The 27,937-nt window shown below is 43.2% G+C and overlaps 1 protein-coding gene across 2 annotated transcripts in view; it reads left to right on the top strand.

The window, feature by feature from the left end:
* Positions 1–27,937, top strand: part of EPHA6 (EPH receptor A6) — an 858,706-nt gene that overhangs the window by 455,862 nt on the left and 374,907 nt on the right. For both annotated transcript variants that reach the window (XM_026659017.1, XM_026659018.1), the window contains exons 4-5: positions 2,386–2,541; positions 20,312–20,647. In XM_026659017.1, the coding sequence (XP_026514802.1) occupies positions 2,386–2,541; positions 20,312–20,647 (492 nt within the window). The remainder of the gene's footprint in view (positions 1–2,385; positions 2,542–20,311; positions 20,648–27,937) is intronic.

The raw sequence follows: 27,937 nt of genomic DNA on the forward strand, positions 1-27,937 counted from the left end.
CAGGACCTGTTGATAGCCACAAGCACTAGAGGGTGAAGCCCTAGAGTACAAGATCATGGTAAGCTTGTACACAACATATGTGTGCCTGCCTGAAGGATACTTACAGTATTCTTTTCCCTACAGGGCCGGCTCTACTGTTTTTGCTGCCCCAAGCAGCGCGCCGAATTGCCGCTGCAGACGGTGGGTGCAGTCCTTGTGCCGTTAGGGCGGCATGCGTGTTTCTGCAGCGGCAGCTTTGCTGCCGCCGAATTGCCACCGCCACGGAAACACGTGTGCCGCCCTAGCGGTGCACGGACTGCCCCCACCGTCCACGGCGGCAATTTGGCGCGCTGCTTGGGGGCAAAAACACACAGACTGCCGCCCCTTGCAGATTGCCGCCCCAAGCAGCTGCTTGGAAGGCTGGTGCCTGGAGCCGGCCCTGTTTCCCTACACTGATGAGAACTGAATTCAATGAAAGCAGCCTCAACAATTCCAGTGTAATAACATAAGGGAATATATATATAATCATGTGTACACACACACACACACACACACACCCTTATTTCTCATTAATTGGGTTTCTCTTGTTCCTTTGGTGGCTTATTTAAGATTTCTCTGTAGCATTATTGGCTTTGGGCCTAAGATAATGTTCCAATGTAAATAGCCAAAACTGGAAAACAAAACCTTGTTGAAGTCAGACTTACGTTATTCTTGCACTGTCTGGAGTGGTTCACAACTGTGAGTGCCTATCTCAGGACAGATAGTCAAAAACAGGACAGACACACAAAACTGGTGGTATATTCTATCATTAGATTTAACCAACCCAGTAACAAATGTGAACTCTTGGATCTCTGTAACAATCTTACCATGGAGTCACAGACAAGCCTCGTGGGCTCGCCTATCTATTTTACCACCCAGGCAAGCTGGACTTAGTGCTAAATGGTCACTTACACCAAAAATCACAAAATATTCAGGTTGCTCCCAGTCCCAAGAGACCAGTTACTTACCGGAGATCAGTTTGTATCTTAGATTTCACACCAGAAGGCAATGCAGGTAGCTAATCCCAAAATAAACTAATTATTTAACTAGGAAAAAGAAATGAGTTATTTATAGCTTAAAGCAGGCAACACGTATACACAAATGAGTTCACTCTCTGGTTCCAAAAGGTGACAGATGTTGTTCTTAGCTCCAATCTTTGTAAGAGTCCAAACAGCAAAGAAATGAAAAATCTTTGTCAGCTATTTTTATTTCCCTCTTCTAGCATTCAGACAGATGGGACCAGGCTTTCTGCATGTACTTCTCAATGGGTGGATGGGCTAATCAACAAAGCTTTTGTCCTACAATGGCCCACTTGATTTTGATAGTCCTCCTGGATAGGGAGGGGCAGCCACTCTTGCCATCTGAGTTCACAAGTTCAGAGCAGGCATTTTTACAATTATAAAACACACATTTTATCTTGTAGCATGGAATACAGACATTTCAAATGAGATTAATGCATTCAGCAATTTACAAGCATTTCATAGAGTCTAAACGCTAAACACATCCTTACAAGCCTAACACCTATCTTGAACAATACTAACAGACAGGTGAGCTGGTCTGGTTTTCAGCTATGAATTTGTCAATGTTGAGCTGATGCTTACAGACTTGGCAAAAGCTGGCACCTAGTTTGCCAGCGTCACAGTTACCATAATGAGAGGAATTTTGTTAGGGTGCTAGCCTGGGATTTAGGAGACTGGATTCAATTCCCTGTTCCACCACAAACATCCTCTGAACTTTGGCCAGTTATTTAGCATCTCCATGCTTCAGTAACCCATCTGTAATGGAGATAACACATCCCTACCTCGCAAGGGTGTTGAGAGAATAAATAGGTTGACGACTGCAAGGTGTTCAGTTACTTCAATACTGGGGACCATAGAAATACCTTACATGGATAATGACCTACCCCACTTTTTCTCTTTACTGACAGATGGGACTAGGATACATCATACAACTTGTTTCTACACTGTGTGATATTACCAGAGACTTCTGTATAATAGAATCATAGAATATCAGGGTTGGAAGGGACCTCAAGAGGTCATCTAGTCCAACCCCCTGCTCAAAGCAGGACCAATCGCCAACTAATAGTTACCTAACTGCGGGGCTGACTAAAATCCAGGTGTAAATTGCTGAGAGCTGTTTGTCTCTTTTCATTGTTTTCCTGCCTGGAGTTCTGAGACTAGTGATTTTTTTTCATTCAGTCCATATACCTGTATGTTAAGCCAAGTACAGGATTAATACTCTTGTTATAATGTATTCTGTATCTAGATTACAGCGAAAAGGAAGGTCCATTGGAAATGCATTGAACATATTGTATTTATGAAAGAAGCTTACTAATAATAATGAATAATTGTTTTCCTGTTTTTACAGCTTGCAGGCCAGGATTCTATAAAGCATTTGCTGGGAATATAAAGTGTTCCAAGTGCCCTCCACACAGTTTAACCTATGTAGAAGCAACTTCTGTCTGTCAGTGTGAAAAAGGTTACTTCAGAGCTGAGAAAGATCCACCAACTATGGCATGTACCAGTAAGTCTGATCTGTAATTTCTGTTTGAAATTCCCCTCATTTTCATCTTATTTATTTTCACATAATAAAGATGGCATCTCTGCATGCCAATATTGTGCTCTATCCCTCTAAAAGAAAACAAAGGAAAATGTTTTCCTTAATCACAAATCAAACAGCAGGTTTCTCTTTAGTCTTAATGCTCCTAAAAATTATTGAAAAAAGTTTCCCATCTTAAGGAACATTTTTTTGTTTGTTGGTTGGTTTGTTGTGGGGTTTTTTAAAGAAAAATTACAGAATATGTAATTTCTTCCCACAGATAACAAGGTTGACGTTTGAGTAGCAATATATATTTCATCTATTAAAAAAATAGCTTTGTACAAAAATCTTCAAAACACCGAGGACACACATAAAGTTGAAGACAAAACTGGTAGTACTTATTCCTTTCTTTCCTCTGGCTTAAATAAAAAATAACTATCGAACAAACATCATCCTGACAGATTGGCATAAAAGCTTAACTATCCAAAAAATCCTAAAATGAAGAGGGGGAGGGAAGATGCATTCAGTCACACACAGGTACAATTAAACCCTGTAACATTTCCACTTCTTTCAAAAGACAATTAGATCTTTTTATATAGCTGTGATAATGAAAATTATTTAGCCTTTTCAAAATTTAAACAAAATCCTGTAATGTCTGACAGCAAACAAAACTGATTCATGAAAACCTAGAGGCAGAAATTCTGACTACAGAAAGACATTTTTCTTCTCATTGGATCAATTTGCTCATGTCTGGAGACAATGTAAAAATATAAATTTTCCTTGTCATTTAATAAAATAGTTCCCCTGGATTTTCATCATTAGTTCATTATTCACTGACATTAATTTGTTGGTCCCAAAGTAACAATATCTGTTCTATCTTAGAGCATAGAACCAGCGACAGGATCACACTATTTAGGTATAAAATATTATTACTTTACTTAATGAAGACAAGTCTGGCTTGACTTGGCAAAATTTTCTAAGACCAAGTTTTCTGTGAAGAAATGCCTCATCTCTGTTTAATACCCAGTAATGATCTGATTCTTTCAAATTGTGTTTGTGCTACAATCAACTTGTCATTAAGATAATTCTGTGAATTTTCAGCACATTCAACGTTAGATGTACAAGAAACCTACATTATTATTTTAAAAAAACCTCACAAAGCTAGAGCTGTTTTGCAAACTTCAAACAAGTTAGCATTCAGTTATTGTGAAATAGAATCATTTAAGTATAAATAAACTTTAATGTATTGAAGAGAGAGGAGAGAGAGAAATGGCTGAGTTTTGAATGTTGTTGCATTTTTATCAATTAAAAACATTTTTGGATATATTGAGTTGAAATCAGTTATGTCAGAGCCAGAAATTAATGAAGAAGAGAAACAGTTTGATATTATCTGCATATAAGAGAGGGTCAAAGTTAAAGAGGACAAGGACAGAACTGAGAACAGAAGGTGTCTAATGGTCAAGGAATATCCATTACCAGTCAGAAGAGTATGATTAGTTAGACAATGGAGAATGTAATAAAACAATATGCTTGATATTTTGGCATGCTATGCCAGATGATCAAGAAAAATATCATGTTTGACCATATTAAATGGTCACTATGTCCATAAAATTTAACATCACACTGGAGTGTGATTAGAAAAAGATCAAAGGCATTTATGCTTAAATTAAGTATCTGAGTCTGAACACATCTCTTATTATGCTATGCTTACATAATTTCAAATACAGCAAACTGCATCACCACGCACAAAAATCAACCCAAACAATATTCTTTATATTAATACTTGTTAATAATAATGTAGGAAACCACCATTGTCTTGAAGCTGCAAAATAAAAACAAAACAAATCCTTTTTTTTATTAGTGCCTATACTCTTAATTATATATGTATTTAGTTACTATTTAACTTCCCTCTCTGACCCATTCTATTATATATAATAATACTTTGTACAGACAATAGTGCTTTTCATTCATGGACCTCCAAAACATTTCAAAAACTTGAATTAATGAAGATGCACAATATCCTTATGATATGGGTATCATTCCCATTTTACAGATAGGTAAACAGAGTAATAGAGGTTAGAGGAAGAATAAGTGGCAGGGAGAGGAATAGAACCTAGAATTCTTAGCACACAGTCCCTTGCTCTAATCATTGGGCGACACTTCCTTTCTGGTTTGTAAATTCAATTTGGCTCTCAGTATCAAGTTGCACTATTTCATAGAATATAAGGGTTGGAAGGTCATCTAGTCCAACCCCCTGCTCAGAGCAGGACCAATTCCCAACTAAATCATCCCAGCCAGGGCTTTGTCAAGCCTGACCTTAAAAACCTCTAAGGAAGGAGATTCCACCACCTGCCTAGGTAACCCATTCCAGTATATTTAAATGTATGTATTAGTTATTACAGTGATGGGCTCAAGGCACAAAATTCAGATCCCAATTCTGAGCATTTCAAAAATCTCAGGGTGAAATCCTGTCTGCCAATGGGAGTTTTGATGGTGACTTCAGTGGGGCCAGGACTTCACCCTGAATGTATTCAGATCAGATATGGTGTTCAGTTTAGGGCCAAGAACCATCTTTAGTTGTGGACAAACAGGCTGATCTTCTGAATTGGCTGATACTGGGGAGGGGGAACACTTTCTTTTGAATACTATTTGGTCCTAATTCCAGTTATTCTCTCTTATTTGGTCTATGGGCCTATTTGCCCTGTCTCTTCCAGCAAACTGTTTTACACCCAGCTGGACCCTTTCCTCTTCCCCTTCTTCCCAGCTGTGTTCCTTCTAAGCTGTGCACTCGCGCAGCTGCCCAGGAGTGAATCAAGTGAAATGCACTTGATTAGCAAAGCCGTGCACAGCAGCATGTATTGAGCTGTCCCTCCCCACACTGTTCTGCAGCTGCATTGCTCCTGCCCTCTGCCTCGGGTTGCCAGGCATCCGGTTTTCAACCAGAATGCCCAGTCAAAAGGGGACCCTGGCTGCTCCAGTCGGCATCACTGACCAGGCCATTAAAAGTCCAGTCGGCAGCACAGTGGGGGCCTGGGGCTAAGGCAGGCTCCCTGCCTGCCCTAGCTTTGCGTGGCTCCTGGAAGCAGCTGCCGGGTCCCTGCAGCCTCTAGGCCAGTGGTGGGCAGCCTGTGGGCCACATGTGGCTTGTCAGGGTAATCCGCTGGCGGACTGTGAGACAGTGTTTACATTGACTCTCCGCAGGCACGGCCGCTCACAACTCCCAGTGGCTGCGGTTCACCATTCCCGGCCAATGGGAGCTGCGGGAAGCGGCGGCCAGCATGTCCCTGCGGCCCGTGGGCCTCAGGTTGCCCACCACTGCCCTAGGTGCTGAGACAACCAGGGACTGGGAGGTTCCGTGCACTGCCCTGGCCCCGAGTGCCTGAACCCCTGGCCGCCCATGTGCCTAGACGCCGCCGAGACCTGGCAGACGCTTCCTTAGAGCCACAGTAAGCACCACCGGGACCCCACATCCCCTTCTGCACCCCAACCCCCTGCCTGGAGTCCCCTCTCACTCCTCAAATCCCTCATCCCCAGCCCCACCCCTGAGTCCAGAACCCAAGCCATAGCCCTCACCTCCTCCCACACTCTAACCCCCTGCCCCAGCCCGGAGTCTCCTCCTGCACCCCAAACTCCTGATCCCCGTCCCCACCCCCAGCCAGAGCCCTCCCTCCTTCCCCCCCGCACACCAACCCCATAGCCCAACCCAGAATTCCCTCCCGCACCCCAAGCCCCTCATCCCCAGCCCCCACCCCCAGCTAGAGCCCTCACCCCCACATCCCAATCCCCTACCCTAGCCTGGAGCCCCCTCTTGCACTCCAAACCCCTCATCTCTGGCCCCACACCAGAGCCTTCATCGCTAGTCCAGAGCCCATACCCCATCCCGCACCCCTGCCCTAGCCTGGTGAAAGTGAGTGAGGGGGGAGGAGCGAGCACGCGGCGTGGTCTTGGAGAATGATGGGGCATGGTGGGGCCTTAGAGAAGGGGCGGGGCAAGGGACCGGGCAGGTGTGTTCAGTTTTGTGTGATTAGAAAGTTGGCAACCCTACCTCTGCCTTGGAGCCCCTGGCCAGCTGCTCCTGGGACTCTCCTGCTCGCTGTACAGAGCGAGGAAAAGAAGAGCGCTGATGTCAGAGTGTCCGCATCCCCCCGTCCATGTACTCTGTCTTTGCACAGCGAGGGAGGGGGACATGGCTCAGGCAGGGCTGCCCAGAGGCGGGGGCAAGTGGGGCAATTTTCCCCAGACCTCGATCCCCGCAGGGGCCCCACGAGAATGTCAGAGGCTCCCCCCCGCCTCCGCCCTCGCCTTCCCCCATCCCACAGCGCCTCAGCGCGCCGTGTACAGGAGCGGCCCTGGACAGCGCTGCAGCGGCGTGGCTAGGGCGGGGCCTGAGGTCCTCCCGCTCGGAGCCACGTGGTAAGGGGGAGGGGCTGCGAGCTCCGGCGGGCCGAGCGGCAGGAGCTCCTGGACGCGTCTCGCTGAGGCTCTGGCAGGCGGGGGTAAGCGACATGGTAAGCCCCTCTGAGCCGGGCACCCCCCGACCCCATCCCTCCCCCAGCTCCGAGCCCAGCCCCTCTGAGCCGGGCATCCCCTGACCCCATCTCCTCCCCAGCCCTGAACCCCAGCTCCAAGCCTGGCCCCTCTGAGCCGGGCACCCCCCTAACCCTATCCCCCCCACACCCCTGCCCCCCGCTTCGAGCCCAGCCCCTCTGAGCCGGACACCCCCCGACCCCATCCCCCCCGCAGCCCTGACCCACAGCTCCGAGCCCAGCCCCTCTGAGCCAGACACTCCCCAACCCAGAGTCCAGCTCCCCACCCAGCCCTAGGCAATAGTAGCGCCACCCCCAGGCAGCGACAGCCCATTGGCACCAACCATCACCATCACCCAGTGACAGTCCATTATGTAATTGCAAATGTATACATACCATTAAAGCATTTAATGTTTTTAAATAATGTATTTCGTGTATTTTCAAATTACTAAAAAATAATATTTGAATGTATTTCACTGGTTATTTTTTACATTTCGAAATACATGTTACTAGAGTATTGCAACTTTTTTTTATGGAAGGGGCCCCCGAAATTGCTTTGCCCCAGGCCCCCTGAATCCTCTGGGCGGCCCTGGGCTCAGGAGCGGAAAGGAGCTGTTGGCAGCTCCTTTGGTCTGAGCTTTCTGGTGTGAGTGCCTTAAAGAGACAGCACATGGTCTCTCATAGACTTCCACAGCAGCCAGAACACACGCACACACACTCTGTCTCCATCTCTCTCACACACTCACACATACACTCTGTCTCTGTCTCTTTCACACTCACCTCCCAACACATACTTGTGGTGGTGGTGTTACTACTTCTTGGTACTTCCTGCAATGCACATATATTCTCTGTAATTGTATTTTTACGCTTAAATTTAATTCTCTGAGTAGTGAGTTCTAAAATGCCTAACCTGTCCTGGCTGAAGTAATTATCCCTATGGTAATTTTTTTAAAATATATATTATCTAGTTTTTTTGTTTCTACTGGTGCCGCACATCTGCACATTACCTCGATATTGGTGCACATAACAAAACTCATTCCGCACATGGATGGAAAAAATTAGAGGGAACATTGCTTCCCAGTAGGCCCTGCATTTCCCCCAAGAAACTGTGATCAGGGCCCAAGTCAGAATCTTCTGGGGAGGTGAGTACCTCGGCCACTCTCTCCTCCCTCTGCCCCAGTACTGCAGCATCAGGTCAGGAAAACTCTCCTTATCCCACTGCTACTGCTTCCCGGGGACAGAAATGCCAAAAGATGCCCCTTGGTTGTGCATGGAGTATTCCATCGCTATTAATTCTGCAGCTGAACTTGAATGGCCAAATATTGCACACATTTATGCTGTCTGACTATTTTATAATTGGTGCTTACTGTTAAAAAGTCTATTTTCCAGCCAGTTATCAGTGGTACTTGAGATACTATATTTTCCCCCTTAGATTTCTGCTGTATTTGATTTGCTCCTCCCTATGCACAAAGGCATGCAATTCACTTCATTCTCTTAGAGCCTGAGTATTAGAGATCTCTGCAGAGCTATTATGAGTTGAAATCCACTCCACTTTACAACCCAGGATCATGATGTGGGGTATTATCCAGGCCCACTGCATCCGTCATGTGGTTGAGGATCCAGACTGCATACTGGAATAGCTTCTGCAAGCAACCCTCCACATGAGTAGCACAGGGTACTGTGACCACAATCAATCGTTGTAAATTCAGATCTATGGCTCCCACCTATAGCTTTCTGTGCCAGTCTATGCGTGGCTAGTGCAGAGACCCATGCTGCCCTTTGTGATGTTTAAATGATTCAGCAGGCTTTGTTCACTTTTGTGATGTGTTTCACCCAAACAGAAGTAGGATAGTATTTTCTTATGTAGAAAATCTGATATTTAGTATTAACAATTAACTTTATTGTACATAATCAGAACAGTCATGATGTTTGCTGAAAGGAGAGGGTGAAATAAATCCTTCATTTTCACCAATTCATTTGTTTCCCATAAAAAACCCCACACAGTATAAGGAAATCCCTAAGAGCTTTCCACACAGATGTCTGCATAAGGGTTATTGCTGCCAAGTTTTTTCAAGGTGTCAAATAATCATTGTATAATTTATAAATGATAACAAAGCAATCAGACCACATTCATAAAAGCCCAGTGACACATAATTTAGCTGAATCTGAGGATTAGAATTAATTGTCTCTTTTTGTTCCAATTTCTAAATCTTAGTAAATGATTCACTGCATGTCATTACAGCTTAATATTTGCATGAAATCACAGTTTAGCTGGCATAATTTAACAGCAATTAAAAAGCTATTTAATCGTCATGCAAATTGGCATGAGGGCCCTTGAGTATGAAGGGTGTCTGTTTTTTCTTCAGTATCTGTAGGCGGACAGTTATATACTTTCAGACACCCCCAACATAAATGATAACATTCTTCCTATTCATGGAAATATGAATACTCAATAATTCATGTTTTCTATTATAACTAAGGAAAAGCCCCAAACCCTGAATATATCACTTCCTAGTACAAAATTACAACAAAACAACAACAAATGTCAAATAGTTTTATCTACAATATTCATTCCTGTACTGATATCATCTATAGAGAATGACAGAAATCTGGCAGAAATTTAACAGAGATGAAGCCAAAGAAATATGAGAGCCGTGCTCTTGATACTTGGATCTACTTTAATTACTTTGTCTTGACCTGCCAAATCCAGTCAAGTATTGCATTGGAACTGAACTATGATGATAATCATCATAATATTTATCTCTTACATAGCGCTAAATTCAACCCACTTTACAAACATTGGCTACAGTCCTTGAAACAATTACACACATGCTTAGCTATAAATGCATGAGTATTCCTATTGATTTTAAGGGGTGTAAAGTTAAACGTATGTGTAAGCATGATCAGGGCTACTAAGACTGATCCTGTGTTCCTTGCACACCTAAAACTCTCCATTGACCTGAACAATGGGACTTTGTTAGGTCCATTAATTATTTAATCCTCACAACATGTCTCCTGGATAAATAGGCATAAATTATTCCAATTTTTCAGATGGCCAAATACAAACAGCGAATTTAAGGACTTCAAAAATCTTTAAAAGTGTTTGTTAATTTTGGGTGCCTCCATTTTAAGTGCCCCAAATTTAGACACCTGGACCCTGATTTTGAAAGATTCTTGAACACACACAGGTCCCCAGTTACTGCATTTGAAATTGTGGGATCAGCACATCTGTCTCAAGCCGAGGATCCTAAAATTGAGGCACACAAAATTAGTGGCCACTTTTAGAAAATTGGGTTGAAGCTAACATTCCCAAGGTTACCGATGGAGTCAGTCTATCACTAAGTAGTCTGAAGGATGAAAACACTGGCAAACTGTTGGTTAATATGATTTCATGTGGTGGTAAATTGTATTTATAAATATTTTTTATTAAATAATTTCAGTTTTGTAGTATAAGACATATTTCAGTGTCCTATTTATGAACCAGGAAACAATTATTTAAAGTTATTTTAAAAAGAATAAAGAAGGCAAAATACAAAAATAACTGCTGAAACTGAGCAGAAGTATTTTATCTGTTCATTTTCACCATGAATGAACCATAATATTTCTGACCCTTAGCCTAATGGTAGAACCAGGCTTCTAAATTGTCCCCTGGTACCTATAATAGTAACTGATTGCTGCTGATAAAAGGTGTCTGGCTGCTGAACTCAACATTCTATATAGGCAGAGAGTACCCACGATCACCCATTCGAAAATATTCTTGTCCGCTAAAAAATAACCCTATTTAATTTGCCTGTGTTCCAAATTTAGCAAACAATTAATCACCACCATGAATACAAAACTCATCTTAGTAAAACCACATTTTTTTACTTTTAACCAGTTACAAATAAATACGTGTAATAAAATAGCCACTCAGTTACTTAACTGCATTTCCGAGAAAGCCACAAGATTTATGGTCAGAATTCACATAATCTCCCACATCACCAAGTATAAAAACATTTTTAGCTGTGCTTCTCTTAGAAAGAGCTCCAAATTGCAAGTACATGCAGGAAAAGCTATATTTTTTCCAACTTTTACTGCCCAGGTTGTTGACAAACACATAAGGCGAATTACAAACTATCCCACAAGAAGATAAAATACTTGTAAAGAATGCATAAATCAATGCATTGTATACCAACCCTCTCTGATTAAATATTATTCCCTAACTATATAATCAGCCTCTTTTATTTATTCTTCCCTAGAGAAACCAGCAATCCCTGCTGAACACAAATGTTCTCTTAATATTCAGGTCAGGATCTTTTAAATAGTCCTTTAACCTCAGATTGAGACATGTACATTTCAAGATTACTCCTTGACGTGCCAAAAAACAGAAGCAAAAATAATGGTCAGGGGAACAAAACATTAACTAAATATACCCTATAACATGCTGTCAGTGATAGGCATACCCACCATATCCCCAATCCAAGCAGTCATTATGCACACTAGATACCATATTTAAAGCAAACATTTAGATCACAAACAAATCATTGTTGGAATTGAATTTATTAATATGGTACTACTGGGGTGCATAATTTAGTACCTTACAGGCAAGTTAAGAAGACACAGAATCTGTTTGAAAGCACTTTCCGTCTATGGCCACAAGAGTGCAATGAGCTTTGTGTGTGTGGGCCCCAATGTCTGTGTATCCCTATTGGAGTTATTTGGGTCCTGTGTGGATGTGGGGCCCACTACTCAGAGGTCATTGCAGGATCAGAGCATAAAGCCCCTTATCCTGCAAACAATTACACATGTGAATATCATTGGAATTAGTGGAACTATTTGCATACATAAAGTAATTTTTGAACAGAGGTTTGCAGAATCAGAATTAGAAGGATAACATAAGAAAAGCAGACAGGGCAAAGTGGGTCTGGGGAGGAGGAATGAGAAAAGGAAACATTGGTCCCATATATAGTGTAATTCCGACTGTTTTGGGACTCTGGTTATCAAAAGAAAAGTAGAAAGAGATTAATTATTGGTAGAACATTAGTTACAAATAGCATTGTTAACGCTAAGATTAGTACTGTAATGCCTGAAAAAAATAAAAGCATGAAGTATGAGGTTATGGGGGGTTGAAGGTAAGAAAAGTACCCTAGTTAATATGTGACCTTTTTAAAATCAAACTATTAATCTTTTCTCCTATTTTCTTAATTTTATGTATGTGTATGTATGTATATATGAGTATATGCATGTTAAGGACATTATTTGCTGTTACTTTGTGTATGTGTAGCTAGTTGCTTTGATATACTGAAATAGTGCCATACTTCAGTTTGAATCAATGGAAAACTGTTTTATTACTAGCAAACTAAATTCCTATCATTTTGACAAACCAGCGTATAACAGCATTATGATGTTGATAAGTACCATATCTGTGACGTTACTGCTTCCTACAGTGTACATGCTTTAGTACTTGATATATCAATCATTTTGTGCACTTTTTGGCTTTGGAGTGGAATAGCAGTTATTGTTATGTTGTTCAGGCAGTGTGGGTAATCTCTTTATTCTACGAGGTATACTCAAATAAAGGACTTAAAGTTAGAGGAAAACAGATGTGTGTTTCGACCTAGTGGGAAGAAAACCACTGTAATGTGTGAGATAACGTATTGATGTGAATGTGGAGACAGTGAGACGTGTATACAGCCATAGTATGGGTAAATGCAGAGGCCACAACTTTAAAAAAAAATTAATAAATGGGGAACCACTAACCAGCAAGACTGTTCCAATGCAGATTTCAAGTGGGAACTGAGGGCCCCAGGTTCTATAAACGTGAAGGTGGGTATGAGGGCAATGCCCCCTCTACATCCTCAGGCCTGCCCAAGATCCCTGGCTAGAAGCCGAAGCTGAAATCATTCTTGTCTTCCACACAGGATATTGGAGAAATCAGAGGAGGGGAGCCCAAAACTGCATAGGAAGTGGGGACATACCCCATTACTGTTCAGTTCAGGTCTCTGGGCCTATGCCAAGCAGTCCATTGGGTAACAGAGACTTCACATTGGACTCTTTTAAACTCCCAAAACTGGACCTCCAAGATGATGGATAGAAGGTGAAAAAATCCACATGGCAGCTTGACAATATTGCCATGCAGGAAAAATCCCTTCCAGATCCCAAAGTTTGGCAATCAGCATAACCCCTGTCATCATAAGAGATCCAGCTCAGTAGATAAGGTTTGGTTAGGGTTGGGCTGCAACGGAGTCCAAAATGGCTGCTCGCCAGTAGCCAGATCAGGCAGTAGCCACTTCTATCCCCCGACCCTGGCAGATGAGAGCCAATCAGCTGGCCACTCATGGGTCCATTGTCCGATGGCAGCAGAAGTTAGCAAACAGTCATCATTACCTGGACGCCATGTGAGAGAGCCTTTCCCGTCACGTGCGGAGTGGGACAGGAGGGAGAGAAGGGGCAAAGGGAGTGAAAAAGTAGCAGCATCCTTCTCTTCCTCATATGTACAAGCTGCAGGGAGAGGGAGGGAAAACCAGGGGAAGTGTGTTTTAGCAATCTCCCAGCTGCCCCCACTTGGGATCTCCCCCTCTACAGCCAAAGAGAAGGCAGAAGACACACCACAGCTAGCAAGGTGAGCTTTTATCCTTTAAAACACTATCTAATAACATCAGCTGTTCCATAAAATATAAGGTATAGCAGTCTCCATGAGAAAGTGAACATCTCCAAAAAGTTACCATACCTCTCAATATCCGAGAGATACTGTGATTATTTCCCACTTATAGAGCAATACTGCTTTATCTCACATTCAGTATTGTGGTAGCTGTTGATAAATTCTGATATTTTTTTAGCTGTGACACTGTAGTCATGTTTCTCTATTAAAATGAACATTAATTATCATTGCTCTGTCTGAGTCTGTATATGTGGGTTCATATCATTTTGTGCATTTTTATAAGTAAAATATCAGATTGTTTTCTGATGGTGTGTTTTATGTAAATATTCAGAGGCATCTTTAAAAAACAGCAGAATTTTAATAAACCAGATTTATCTCAGTCTTCAGACGAACATCTTATCAGAAATGCTGGAGGAGTTGATTTTATAAACCATTACTTTTGCATTCTGTCAAACAGTTTCAGTTCTAAAAATTAAATTGGAGCATCAGGCCTACAACAGATTTACATATCTTACAAAAACATTTACATCTATTGTGTTGAATCGTCAGTAAATAGTATTTATTTACAACATTTTATTTCATCCGTAAGGTATAGGAGCCTGATTTATAAATGAAGGTTTGAAGCTCTGAAATAATACCGTCTTATATAGCATATTCTTGTTTCTAAGGTCAAAAATCCTATTTATGTGCTTTCCTTGGGCAGGGCCGGCTTTAGGTCGATTCCCCCGATTCCCCAGAATTGGGCCCCGCGCCTAAGAGGGCCCCGAGCCTTAGGCGCCTTTTTAATTTTTTTTACTCACCCGGCAGTGGTCCGGGTCTTCGGCGGCACTTCAGAGGCGGGGGGTCCTTCACTCGCTCCGGATCTTAGGCGGCATTTCGGCGGCGGGTGGTCCTTCAGTGCCGCGGAAGACCCGGAGCGAGTGAAGGACCCCCCGCTGCTGAAGTGCCACCGAAGACCCGGACCGCCGCCGGGTATTCGAATCAGGCCCCGCAGTTCCTAAAGCCAGCCCTGCCTTGGGCACAGGAGCCTGCCCCCATGTTGTAAATTGCAGGAGTCAAGGCTTTAAAAAAAAAAATCTTGAGTTTTTTTTAAATGCCTGGTTCTTTGATTTTTTTTTTTAATGGACTAAAAATTGTTCTAAAGGAGAATATAATATTTTAATTCTTGGGCCTCTTGCCGTGGACTCTATGTGCCATTCAACGTGTTGCATGCAATATATTTTATTTTAGATTTATACAGAATGGTTTGTAAATGTACAGTAGGAACTTTACATCTGCTTCATGACTTTTAAAGCAATAAAATGCTTTGTCTCTACTCAAAGTTTAAACGATATCTCACCAAAACTTTGTACTCAAGATTCACTGGCAGGTTGTATAAATCCTGAAAAGCTATAGAAGTGTAACTTTGGGGAATGTGGAATGATAAATCATAAGTATCTGTAAACTTCTCAAAGCCTTGCCAACCATTCACTATTTAACCAAGTGCACACTGATTTTATTTTGAGAACTGTGAATATAATGCTTAGTCAACTCCGGGGGGGAGGGGGAGGGAGAGAGATTGTCAGGAGGAGTTATACACACCTCTGACATATTTTAGGAGCTAGGCCTTAAGGCTTTGCATTTTGACAGGTCTCCATTTCTTATTCTGAACACTTTTGTGAGTATATTTTGTGTTGTATGAAAAATTAGCTTTGGAAAGCTCATGCCGCTAAGTGATTCACTGAAATACAATCAGATTAAAGAGATAGGGAGTTTAATTATTAAGATTCTTGTAACAGGGTATAATTTCTGCCTTTCTTCCATCCCCTATGCTGTCCTTGGCTCTAAATATTTAGGCAATGGGCTTCTGTCATGATTTTATATCTGTCTCTAAGGGTATGTCTACACTATGAGCTAGGGGTGTCAGTCCCCTGTTTGTGTACACATATTCACACTAGTTCTCATCAAGCTAGTGTGAGTATAAATAGCAGTGTAGCCACGATCGCATGGGCAGTGGCAGCAGAGGCACGGCTGAGTCATGCCAAGTACATACCTGCCAGCGCTGCTCTACTGTGCCTCTGTTGCCACTACCCATGCTACTGTGGCTGTACTGCTATTTATACTCGTGCTAGCTCAATGACAGCTAGCGCGAGTATATGCACACAATCAGGGAAATCACAACCCTACTTCATAGTGTAGACCAGGGGTTCTCAAACTTCATTGCACCACGACCCTCTTCTGACAACAAAAATTACTTCACAACCCCAGGAGGGGGGACCGAAGCCTGAGCCCTCCTGAGGCCCACTGCCCCAGGTCAGGGGGCCAAAGCCCAAGCCCGAGCCCCACAGCTCAGGGCAGGGGGTCCAAAGCTGAAGCTCAAGTGCTTCAGTCCCAGGCAGGGGGGCGGCAACCTGAGTTCTGCCATCCAGGGATGAAGCCCTAGGGCTTTGGCTTCGACCCTGGGCAGTGGAGCTCAGGCTTCAGCACCAGGCCCCAGCAAGTCTAAGCCAGCACTGGCAACCCCATTCAAAGGGGGTTGTGACCCACTTTGGGGTCCCGACCCACAGTTTGAGAACTGCTAGTGTAGACATTGCCTCAAGGTTGGTACCTAAGGAGTTTGAGTGATTTGCCCAAGATCACAGTAGCAGGGTTCAGTTCATGTTGGTCATGTGGAGAAAAATGCATGGTTCATTTGCAGTGGATCATTTTGCAAGTTCACCTACAAGCTCACATGGGGTTTTGGGTTCTACACAACTCAGAAACTCCATTAAATTAACTTTCACCTTTTCTCCAACTAGGATGCATCTTTTCTTCCTTCTCCATTTGTCCACCAAATCTGACCTTGTTTGTCATCATGGGGAAGTAGGTGCTGATGACGTGACTCCTGGTCTATCTTGTGCTACTCGCTCTATGATCTTCCCCAAAGTGGTTAAGAAGCATTTTTTTCTGCTTCTGTACCTCCATCTTTTTGTTCTTCCCCATTCAATTCAAGGTCTTATGAGGTGTTAAGTGGGAAGAAAAAAAAATTGTGTCCCTGTCGCGAGGCAAGTGCACCCCGTCCCTTCTTGGGATGGGGTGGGGGTAATGATGGCCCCGCGGCTGAGTCTACACAACCATCACTTGTCTTGGGATAGCTTGGCCTAGGGTAAAAGTCAATATGGTGACCCTCTCTCAGGGATGTGTGGCCTAGTGGTCAAAGTTAATAGGGCTGCTCTGTTTGGCAGGGCTGTGTGTCCTAGTGACCAGAGCCAATAAGAAGGGCTTTACAGCCTAGTGGCCAGGGTCAGTAGGACTGCCCTGTTCAGCAGGGCTGCGTGGCCCAATGACCAGATTCAGTATAATAGCCCTCTTCAGTAGAGCTGTTTGGCCTGGCGACTGGTCAGGGGAGTGGGCCACCACCTGAGGGGTGGGGGGTGGCCGGGTAAGGGGACCTGGGCCCTCGCTGCTTCACCGGGTCCCAGCTCAGGGCCCTGTCATTGGCAAGTATGCCTGCCACTGGGTCAGCAGGGAATCTGCCTGAAACACACTGACCCCATGTGGCACAATAACTAGTCCCCCTGAGCTACTTTCTACCCTGTTCCTGATGCAATGGCTCCAAGATCTCTGGGCTCCTCTCCTTGGGCATCCTCCGGAGTCTCAGTGTCCCTGGCTTCTGCCATCTGGGGCTTTCACAGTTCCCAGGCTGGAGCTTGCATCATGTGTCCTCCCTCCTTCTTGGTCAGTCCTGAATGAGCCGAGCTGCTCCCTTTTATATCTAGTCTCCAGCCGGAGCATGCCCCACCAAGGCTGTGGGGGCATGGCCACCTCGTCCCAGAGAGTAGAGTTAACCCCCACAGTACCAGTGCAGGGCACGTGTGCCCCGTCACAGTCCCCTACCACTAACACTCCCATTCCCAACTAACTCTATTACTGAATCAGCTGCAGAGAAATCCTGTAATATTTAGCAGGGTAGTTAAAAACCTCCCTTGGGGTTTCCGAGCAACCATGCCCTAGAGCAGGGGTCTCAAGCTCAAATGACCATGAGGGCCACATGCGGACTAGTGCATTGGCCTGAGGGCCGCATCACTGACACCACCCCACGTCGTGTCCCCGGCCCCACCCCCACTCCACCCCTTCCATGAGGCCTCGCCCCTGCCCCGTCTCTTCTCCACCTCCTCCCCTGAGCGCGCGGCTCCCTGCTCCTCCCCCCTCCCTTCTGGAAAGTGCTAAGCGCCACCAACAGTAATGCATCTCACTGAAAGGACAAAACACGCACTTAGTTAGATTTACTTCTGTTAAAGCCTCCCCACTGCACTGGGTGCACCACCACTCCACCCCAGCTCTGCCTCTTCCAGGGGTGGCAGGTTTGTAGAAATTTTGGTGGTGCCCAGAACCTGCCCCCCCAAACTCCGCCCCCACCTGCCTAAGGCTCTGGGAGGGAGTTTGGGTGCTGGGTGCAGGCTCCGGGCTGGGGAAGGGGGTGAGGGGAGCAGGCTCTGGGATGGAGTTTGGAGATAGGAGGGGATGCAGGGGTGAGGGCTGTGGGGCTGGGGATGAAGGGTTTGGGGCATAGGAGAGGCTCGGGGCATTGGAGAGGCTCAGAACTAAGGCAAAAGGGAAGGGGAAGGGCAGCCTGCCCTGGCCATAGTGGAGGGGGACACTAGGACCCCGTGGCAGCAGGTGATGCCGGAAGCCGGCAGAGCGGACCGGAGTCAGCATGAGCTGCAGGCTCCCAGGCGGTGAAGGGGCAGCAAGTGAGCCTGGGGGACACTCGGGGGAGATGCGTGGGGGTGGCAGCCGGGGCCGGGGGAGAGACCCGGCCCCAAACATTGGGGAGCAGGGAGCTTAGCTGCCACATAAAATAACTCGGTGGGGGGGGGAGCTTGGCGGGTCGCAGGGAAGAGCTCCGCGGGCTGCATGTTTGAGATCCTTGCCCTAGAGTTTGAGGCATCATCGCTATCGTGTTTGCTTGGAAAACCCAGGTCTTCCTGAGTTACCGCACTAAGGATTCGAATGCCTTTCCGCAACCAGTTCAGTAGATAAATGGTTTACAGATGTAGTGGATGTCTTTCATGGCTGTATCAAGGATCAGAGGAGATCAAAAATGAAACCAGTGAGGCATCAGCCTTTTCTAGGTGCTGGTGGCATTCCTAAAGACCATAGTTGGGGGAGAGAGTTTTTAGAACCCCCTGATGATCCTGTGAAGAGGCCCAGAGAATTCCACCTAGACTTAGGCACTATAGTTTCCTCCTGCTCCTGCCTATCCCATCTTAAGAGATCTAAGACTAGGTTAGGTGGTTTCCTGGGCCAATAAAGGGAGAGAGCCAGCTGTTTGGGGGGGGGGGGCAAGGGAGGCAAGGTACCATGAAAATACCTTGAGGCCAAATTCCTAGAGCTTTCTTGAATCTGGGCTGAACTTAGTGGTTTGCAAAGCAACACAACCCTACCGTGATTTTTGACCTCTAGTCACTACAGCCCAATATTGTCATGCCAAAATTAGGAACCCAAATAAGTGACCTGGCCTTAAGAGATGCCGCTGAACACCTGGAACTCCCACTGAGGTGAAAGGGAGCTCCAAGTGCTTAGCACCTCTGAAAATCAGACCGTTTTTATTTATGTGCCTTTTATGATGTTAGGCACTTGACTTTAGACGCCCTCATTTGCAAATGTTGATCTACCTTTAAAATTACAGTCCAAGATTCTCTTGGCTTCCATTTCTATATTAATCACTAGACAGCTCTGACGGTTGCTTTATGTCTTGTTGGACAGCAGAATGGTGATCAGGAAACTGAATAATAATGAACTTTCATAACAATAATAATGGACCTTCACTTGCAGTAACACCAATTTATAATAGAATCCTGTCAGGCCTCACAAATTAAATGGGTTCTGGACAGGTTCATAATTTGGATGGAAGATCATCATCATCATAGTGTTGTTGATGGGTCAGCAGATGACATAATTTCCTCTGAATCATTACTGAATAGTATCCCAGAGTGATACTACTGAGTCCTTTGAGCCTCAATGGAGCTGCCATCTTTTGGATGAGTTGTAGAATGACAGCAGTTCAGAGATTGGAAAAAACTTCGTTTAGTTTCTCTCTCTCTCTCTTCTTTGTCCTAGCAGAATGATTCCCTGTTGTACATTTACTATTTTTAAAATTTATTCATTTAAAATCTTCTAGAATAGCAAAACAGATTAAAAAGACATCCTAAAAAGCCTACCATAATAAAAATAAAATAAACAAAATATATTTTGGGGGCAAAAAAATCTATGCCTACTTCTCACTCGCCCAGTGGGTATTTAGCTGTATTTTGTTTTGTCAGGCCTAATTTTTGAATGTCCCAAATAGTGGGATATTTTTAATGTTTATCTTAAATTATCTCTTAATTTCACCCCATACATTTTTATATCATTTTATATGATCTCAGATAATTATTTTCCCTCCTTACTATTGAACTTTCAAATATTTTAAATGTTTAGATATTTTAGACTGCTCCCTTCTACTTGTCACTAACCCAAATTATACATATTTAACGCTTTTAGTTTGTCATTATAAATCAGTAGCTCAAGCTCTCTGTTTTCCCAAACTACACAGTAAGGATAGTTTAACTGTTTTCTTTTTCTCTAGGGCCACCTTCTGCTCCACGGAATGTGATTTTTAATATTAATGAAACAGCTCTTATGTTGGAATGGAGCCCACCTAGTGACACGGGGGGGAGAAAAGATCTCACCTACAGTGTCATCTGTAAGAAATGTGGATCAGACACCAGCCAATGTGAGATATGCGGTGGAGGTATCCGTTTCATCCCAAGACATACAGGCCTGATTAACTCATCTGTGACTGTGCTTGATTTTGTGTCTCATGTGAACTACACATTTGAAATAGAAGCCATGAATGGAGTCTCTGAGCTGAGTTTCTCCCCCAAGCCTTTTACAGCTATCACAGTTACCACAGATCAAGATGGTAAGTTTTGTTGTTATGCATCAATTACTGCCTGTACAGTTTGTGTATATTAGTTGTAGCACCTGTTTTAATGATATCCAATTAGATGAGTAAGTTTTGCAAATTATTAGAAGTTGCTAAGTGCCTTTTGTGCAGGGTTACCATCCGTCTGGGTTTCCCCGGACATGTCCGGCTTTTTCAGCTTTAAATGGCCGTCCGGCGGGGATTTCTAATAAAGTAGAAATGTCCGGGATTTCCCCCTTCCCCTCATGCAGAGTGCGGCGCGGCTGATTGGACGGCTGGGCCTGATTGAAAGCCGCTTGCAGCCACTGGGGCCTCTAGCAGCCAGAGTCCCTCCCCCTCCCCTGCTCCCTCCTCCCCCGCAGAGCAGCGGGGCAGTGTTTGGCTGCACGTGGAGCTCGCAGCTCTCCCTCGGCCTGGTAAGGGGGAGCAGGCAAGGGACAGGGAACGGGGAAGTTAGATTGGTCGGGGGTTCTGGAGGGGGCTGTCAGGAGAAGGGGGTGTAGAGAGCGGTTGGGGCAGTCAGGGGACAGGGAGACTTAGATAGGGGGTGGGGTCCTGGGGGCAGTTAGGGTGGGGGTGGGGGTCTCAGGAGAGTGCAGTCAAGGGACAGGTAGGGGGATTCTGAGGGGGGCGGGAAGTGGGAGGGGGCAGGGCTGGGGTGGGGCTAGGGCGGCACCCCGTGTCCTCTTTTTTGATTTGTTGAAATATGGTAACCCTACTTTTGTGGGGGCTTTGAGCACTCACAGTTCCCATTCATTGATAGCACTCAGCACCTCTCATGACTAGTTCTTATGGCACCAATATATAAAAGCACATAAGCACATGCTTCAGTGCTGTGAATTTAAGTATATGCTTAAAATTAAGTATATTTGAAAACAGTGGGATTGGCTAACTGAGAAATGGCTTTATTTAGGAAAAGGGATAAAGAATTATGTTGAAAGGCTAACTTTTCTTTGATTACCAGAAGTAGCAGGAGGATGTGGAAAACCTATATGAATCCATTTTATGGAGAGCCTAGGAATAGGGATTGTCGGAGTCTTTAAACTATTGAAGTATACAGATTAATCAGTTATTTTATTGGCATGCTGTAGTCCCAGGGGTATGGATATAGTCAAATGAAATACGCATTTAAAAATATTATAACTTAACACTACTTATACACTGATTTCATGCATTTCACATTTCAGAAGGGTGAAATTTACTTTAATGATCAGGCCAAGTTTCCCAATACTTGATTCAGTATGCTATAGTTTAGAAGATTTCTACATAGCCTTTTCAGCCACCCTCTCTCATTACGTGAGACATCTTACTATGCATGTGTGTGAAAGAGAGAGAGAGCTTTAAACTGTTGGGTTTGGGGATTTTGTTGTTTTGGATGTGGGTTCTGTTTTGGTAGCTAAATTTCTGTTGTGGATGGATTTTTATGGGAAACATGATAAACTAGAAGAATTCCTGTATCTTTTATTTCTATTTGTATTTTCTCTCTATACTGGAGCCTATAGAAATGCCTACCATGACAGCAAACAGCACCATGTGTTACCAACAATATAATCTATATTGGTGTTCTCTCCTGGCTTGAGGTGTTGTAGATCAAAAGGTTGCTTCAAAATTATTCCATGCTGACATTTGTTCCAGAAATGTATTTTCACCTCCTGTGCTGTGACATTGCAACTGTAGCTGAAGTTCTTAATGTAAAGCTTCAGGTAGTGAAGTATTTAATAATCAGTTTGTCAACCTTTTCTTAGTAAAAGCCCTAATGTTTGAGGACCTAATCATGCCTTCTAGTTGTATTCAGACACTTAACTCCTGCATAGGTCAGCCTTTCAAATTCTGGGATAAGTAGCTTTGTTGATGAGTGAGTAATTACTTGTTTTTGTTTCCACTTGGGCAGACAAAAACTGACAAATCACTGTTAGAAAATGGTCATGAAAATTGACCACAAAAACCACAAAATCTACTTGTTCCCCTTAACATGATTATGGTAAAAAAAAAAGCTAATTATATAACATGCTAATAGCATATTTTTTGTTTTGAGAACTGTCTGGAGCCCTCACAAGCTTTGTATCACTTTCTTAATCTGCATACCTTTTGAAAACTCTTGCCCATTCTCGCTAAAGCAAAAACCTATGTCAGAAGCAGCTACTGTACGCCCTTATTTTTAAAGGTACTGTTATATGATGCTAAATGCATGTCACCAAGTGTGCACAGGCAGAGGTCACCAGAGATGGTTTTTTTTAAGATGGCAAACAGCTATTTGAACACAGCTTGTGAACTATAGCTAAAATATTATTTTTTTAAAATCTTGGGATCTTTTGCTATTGTCTGTTCCCAGCATAATAATATAGATTTTCACTTCAGTTTAGCCAAAAAGGGAAAAGACCTGTGGTTTGGTAATCCATGACAGCCTGACAGTAAATTCTAGTGAGTACTCTGCTTCCTTTCCTCACAATAATTCTTACATTTCTAAAGATGTTACTGTTAAAGCTTCAGAGAATTTAAGGATAGATTTTCAGAATCTCAGTCAGTTTATTTGGATATAAAAAGGACAGTTTTACTGGAAGAGGCAGTGTAATAAATGAAATGACAAGCCTCTATAAAACATTTTTATAAAGATAAAATCACTTTTGTAGTCTTAGAAATTCTGTAGTTATATAAAATAGTGAGAACAGTAGGTTCTATATCAAAAAATACAGAGAAAATAATGTCAGTAGGAAATATGCCAGGGAAGAAAATTAATGGAGTTTTGCTTGATGGAAACTATGTAGAGAAAATAAACTTTTTGTTTTTGCAATCTTCTGGTTAGGCCTGAATGAAAAGTGGTAACAATGAAAGAACAGGAAGGAATTTGGTCTAGAAATCTGAGCTGAGAAAAAGAGAACAGCGAGAGGAGCAGTTGTCTAATTAATCTGAATAAATTAGAACTAATGTTTCTGAATGTTGCGGAGACTTAATTAATGTTTGTAAAGCACTTTGAAATTCTTGGGTGTAAGGTATTATATGAATGCAAATCGTTGTTTATTATTGTACTACTTATTTATATTTTTTCTGTATTCACTAAGTGTTAATGAGATAATGTGTAAGGCTATAATCATTCATGGACAAAGTTAATATACATGGTGGGGGGGGGGGAGATTAGATAGTTTCCAGTATTTGTGAAATGTTTTAGGGACCAACTGCTACTTTTTCAAAATAAGCCCACTAATAGGGTGTGTTGTACAAAATTCCTCCCCAGCTATGGAAATCCAAAAGGTACATTTCAGTCTCTGGGGAAATAAAGGCATAAAGTATTTAGAACTTTAAAAATATGCATAGAGTATTACTTCCTAGCCCTAGATAAATTTGTATTGTAGGCCTTGGTGACGACTCTATAGTTATAACTGAGATGCGTTTTGCATTTTACTGTTTCTTGGCCCAGATTAGAGGAAATTTATTCTTAAAATGAGATTTTTTTCAGTGTGTCTGAATGTTTTAACTCTTTGTGAGTGAGAGAGGGTTATTTTACACATGAGTAAGTGTGTTGAGCACTGAGTAATTTTATTTCCAAAATTACTAAAAATATAGTGTAGAGAAACAATTGTTTCTCTTACTACTAATTCAGGAATGAGACGAGACACCCCTTGCTATTTTAGTCATATAAGGTTCTTACCATTCCATAGGGTATACCATAACTAAAAAAGACCCTCAAAATTACTCAAGGTTTTTATTAATGAATAATGTATGTAGTACAGGAAAGAAAACAACAAGAGAATTAAAAAAAATGAATAATAAAATGAAGACAACTACATACTAAATGGTAGAGCAACATTTCAGGGTGGAGCTCTTGGGCTAGGTGGGCACTGTCCACACATCATAATCTGCTCATCACCTCTGTATGCTTGGATTATTTGTGCTCTTGGGTTGAGTCAGTGGGATGAGTCAGTGCTACCATGCTGACCCATTCCCCAGCCCCCCTTTGCAGAATCTTCTGACCTCTCTCCCCACCCAAGCCATACAGCACTGTTCCCTTTCCCTGGGCCCGCCAGAGAACATCCCCTCCTCCCCTCCACACACACTTTAAGGTGTGGTGAGGTCATTTACTTAATAGGAATGCAGCAAATCCTCTAATGGAGACAGTGTACTGTGGTCACTCTGCATGATAAGTGCTGACAAATGTCAACCTAAAAAAATCTCCGTTTATATCCTTAAAATTTTGAATATCTTATTTATTTTCCCTGAACAAGTGTGTATTTTTTTACCTTGCAGATATAGATGTTTTTCTCTCCCCCCCCCCCTTTAGTGCAGCATAAGCCAATTGATTCTATTTATTTTAATGTCTTGTAATCCAACATTATCAATTAGGTCAACAAGAATCTACTCAGCTTTGAAAAATGTGTCTTTAATTGATGCATCATGGGGAGCAGAAGGGAACAAAATGTGATATATTTGGGTATCTGTCTCTAATACACCCATTGATATGGTCTCTCTGGCTTTTCAAACAATGTCTTAGAATGAGTAGTGTACTTGTACATCAGATCCTAAATATCGGTTATTATATTTCCCACCAAATTACCATGTTAAGGTCCAGGAACTAAAATTCTAGCTGCAAACTATTTACCTGATGATACATTTGAAAATAACATCACAATTGCTCTAGTTTAATTTGCAATAGGGATGTTTGAAGAACCAAGTAAAACGAACATTTTATTAAAATTGATAGATTTTATAGCATTGGAGGAAGACTTTTTTTAATTGTCCCCATTGCAATCAGTGAGAGTTAAGAGCATTCACAGGATCAAACCCTAAGAGGTTAAGATGTTTGTTCATCATCTTGCATGATTTAAAACAAAGAATGCTCAATAAGCCCATTTGTACTGTGTGCACCCTACTCAGCTAAGAACCGTATTAAAGTAATCAAGCACATTTCATTTAGTTAGAACCTTTCACAGTGAGTGATATGTAGTTAGAAGAATCATTATTGAATATTCTAGTCAGGGTTGGGTGAAAGGGATTCCAGATATAAGCCTGTGACTTCAGTAATTAGAAACCTTTGCCACACACCTTAATTGACTGACTGCTGAAATTCTTCAGTTGTATTATCAGCCTTCTGTTTTCACAGTTTACCTAAACATTTCTGAAAGGTATTTCATTTAAAAAAATCTCTAGTGTTCCCACCACTTCACAAGCAAAATGAAGACTTCTGTTGCTTTCTTGGCAAGAGGAATTATTTTGGTCAAAGGCAGTAAAGGAAGACATTAATCATGGCTAGTCAATCTGAAACAAATTGTGTTTATAAATGTCATGACTTTCACATAAACCTTCAGGGAGCATGTTCAAAGTGAAGGACATGGTAAATTACAAACTAATTCTGCTGATGTTTGCTATGGGGTCTTTAAAGCAATTATGTCAGTAGCAGGTTGCTCCGATTCATTTGCTTCTTAAAAAGTAGTTTCTTCATTACATTCAACAACCCTTCTCCTTCCACTTCTGTCTCTCTTCCATATGGATCTGCCTTAGGCTCACAGTTTTGGAGACAGTGTTCATTTATATACTATGAGAGCATTAAGTTATGCACATTGGAATAAGGTCGAAAGCAAATTCAAAATTACCTACAGTTTCTGAAGTTTCATAAAACAAATAGTTTTACAGCTGAGTTACTTTCCAAATAATATTTCTAATAATAAACTCCTGACCAGGTTCTATAATGAGGGACATCTCTCTGCTAGTTCCGTCTCCCAATTACAGACATGAATATGCTTTCACCCCAAAGTAAAATTCAGACAGGCCTCCCATAGAAACTATAACAAAAGATTGCTTCTGTGAAAAGATTAACATTATCTAGGAAATGCACAATAAATATTTCATTTTGAAATATGTGCTCTTCCTTGAACTCCCGGCATAAGTGAGGCTTGATATTTTTTCCTATATGAACTCTATTTCTGACTGAGGACTGGGGGATGACAGCCAGTGTCAAGGGTTTGAAAGTTTTACTGGGGTGAGGGGGACGGGCAACACCACCACTTCAATAAAAGGCTATCTTAATACCATTAAATCGCATTGTAATCACACGTCTCCTCTATTATACACATAATCCGTGGCTTGAAAGGGAAGTGCTTTAATGCATATGAAATGTATATGTGCATTGTGCCTCGGAAAAGGACACGTTGCACAGAAGTGCACTCATTGTCACAATCTGACTGCCAGGGCCCGAAAGGACCGAGACACCCGGCTGAGACGTCTCGTCATGGAGAGATCCTTGTGACCAGCCTCTCACCCTGGTGCAGACACTTCCCCCACCCGTGTGGCTCTCCCGCTCTACTAGATCGCCCACTGACCCTCCTTTGCTGCCTCCTTCCAAGAGGAAATCCTCTTTCCCATGCTGATGGGAAGAAATGGGCTACCACATTGCTCTCTGCGGAACCGCACAACAGAACACCATCCCCTATGAGGTCAGTAGCCTCAACATCTTCATGGGTGAGACATAGCTCCTGTGACTGTCTGAGTACCTCCAGTACCGGAGCTAAAGAGAGGTCTAAAGACCCTAAACAGGCAGACCTATAGGTGACCACACTCTCTCAAATGTGGCATAAGACCACGGTCGGCTCCAGCCACCAGCACAGCAAGCAGGTGCTTGGGGCGGCCAACGGAAAGGGGCGGTACGTCCGGCTCTTCGGCGGCAATTTGGCAGCGGGTCCCTCAGTCCGTCTTGGAGGGAAGGACCTGCCGCCGAAGAATGAAGCGGCGGCGGTAGAGCTGCCGCCAATTGCAGCTTTATTTATTTATTTTTGGCCACTTGGGGGGGCAAAAACGCTGGAGCCGGCCCTGCATGAGACCTTCAAAAATGGTGCTGAGTGCCCTGATCAAATCATCTTTGGGCACCACAGCACTGACGAAACCGCTAACACCAGCATCTCTATCAGCATTGGCATCTCTGTCGGCACTGATATACCCTCCGGCACTGACAAGACCGTCGACACCGTGTAAGCCCTCGACTCCATCTGCTGGCTGTTCCAGAGAATGCACCTCTCCCTCATCACCAATGCAACTGCCAGAGCCGATGATGCTCCTCCCTTCTCCACAGGAGTTCAGATACCCCAAGGATCTGATGATATCTGACATGCCTGAGTCACCACTACTCAGACACAAGCTCCCTCCACTTCTGTCCTCTTCTCCAAAATCACAGCACTGCTCCCTTTCCTCTCTGTTCATCAAACTGCAATGCTTCAAGTTGGTTACCTTATCAACCATTATCCCAGTACTGGAATGTGATCGGTGTCGGTCCACCTACCCGCTAGGGGGCGGTGGGGAGCT

The sequence above is a fragment of the Terrapene carolina genome, unplaced genomic scaffold (genome assembly GCF_002925995.2).
Source record: "Terrapene carolina triunguis isolate 2854851 unplaced genomic scaffold, T_m_triunguis-2.0 Scaffold558, whole genome shotgun sequence".
NCBI classification, from domain to species: Eukaryota; Metazoa; Chordata; order Testudines; family Emydidae; genus Terrapene; species Terrapene triunguis.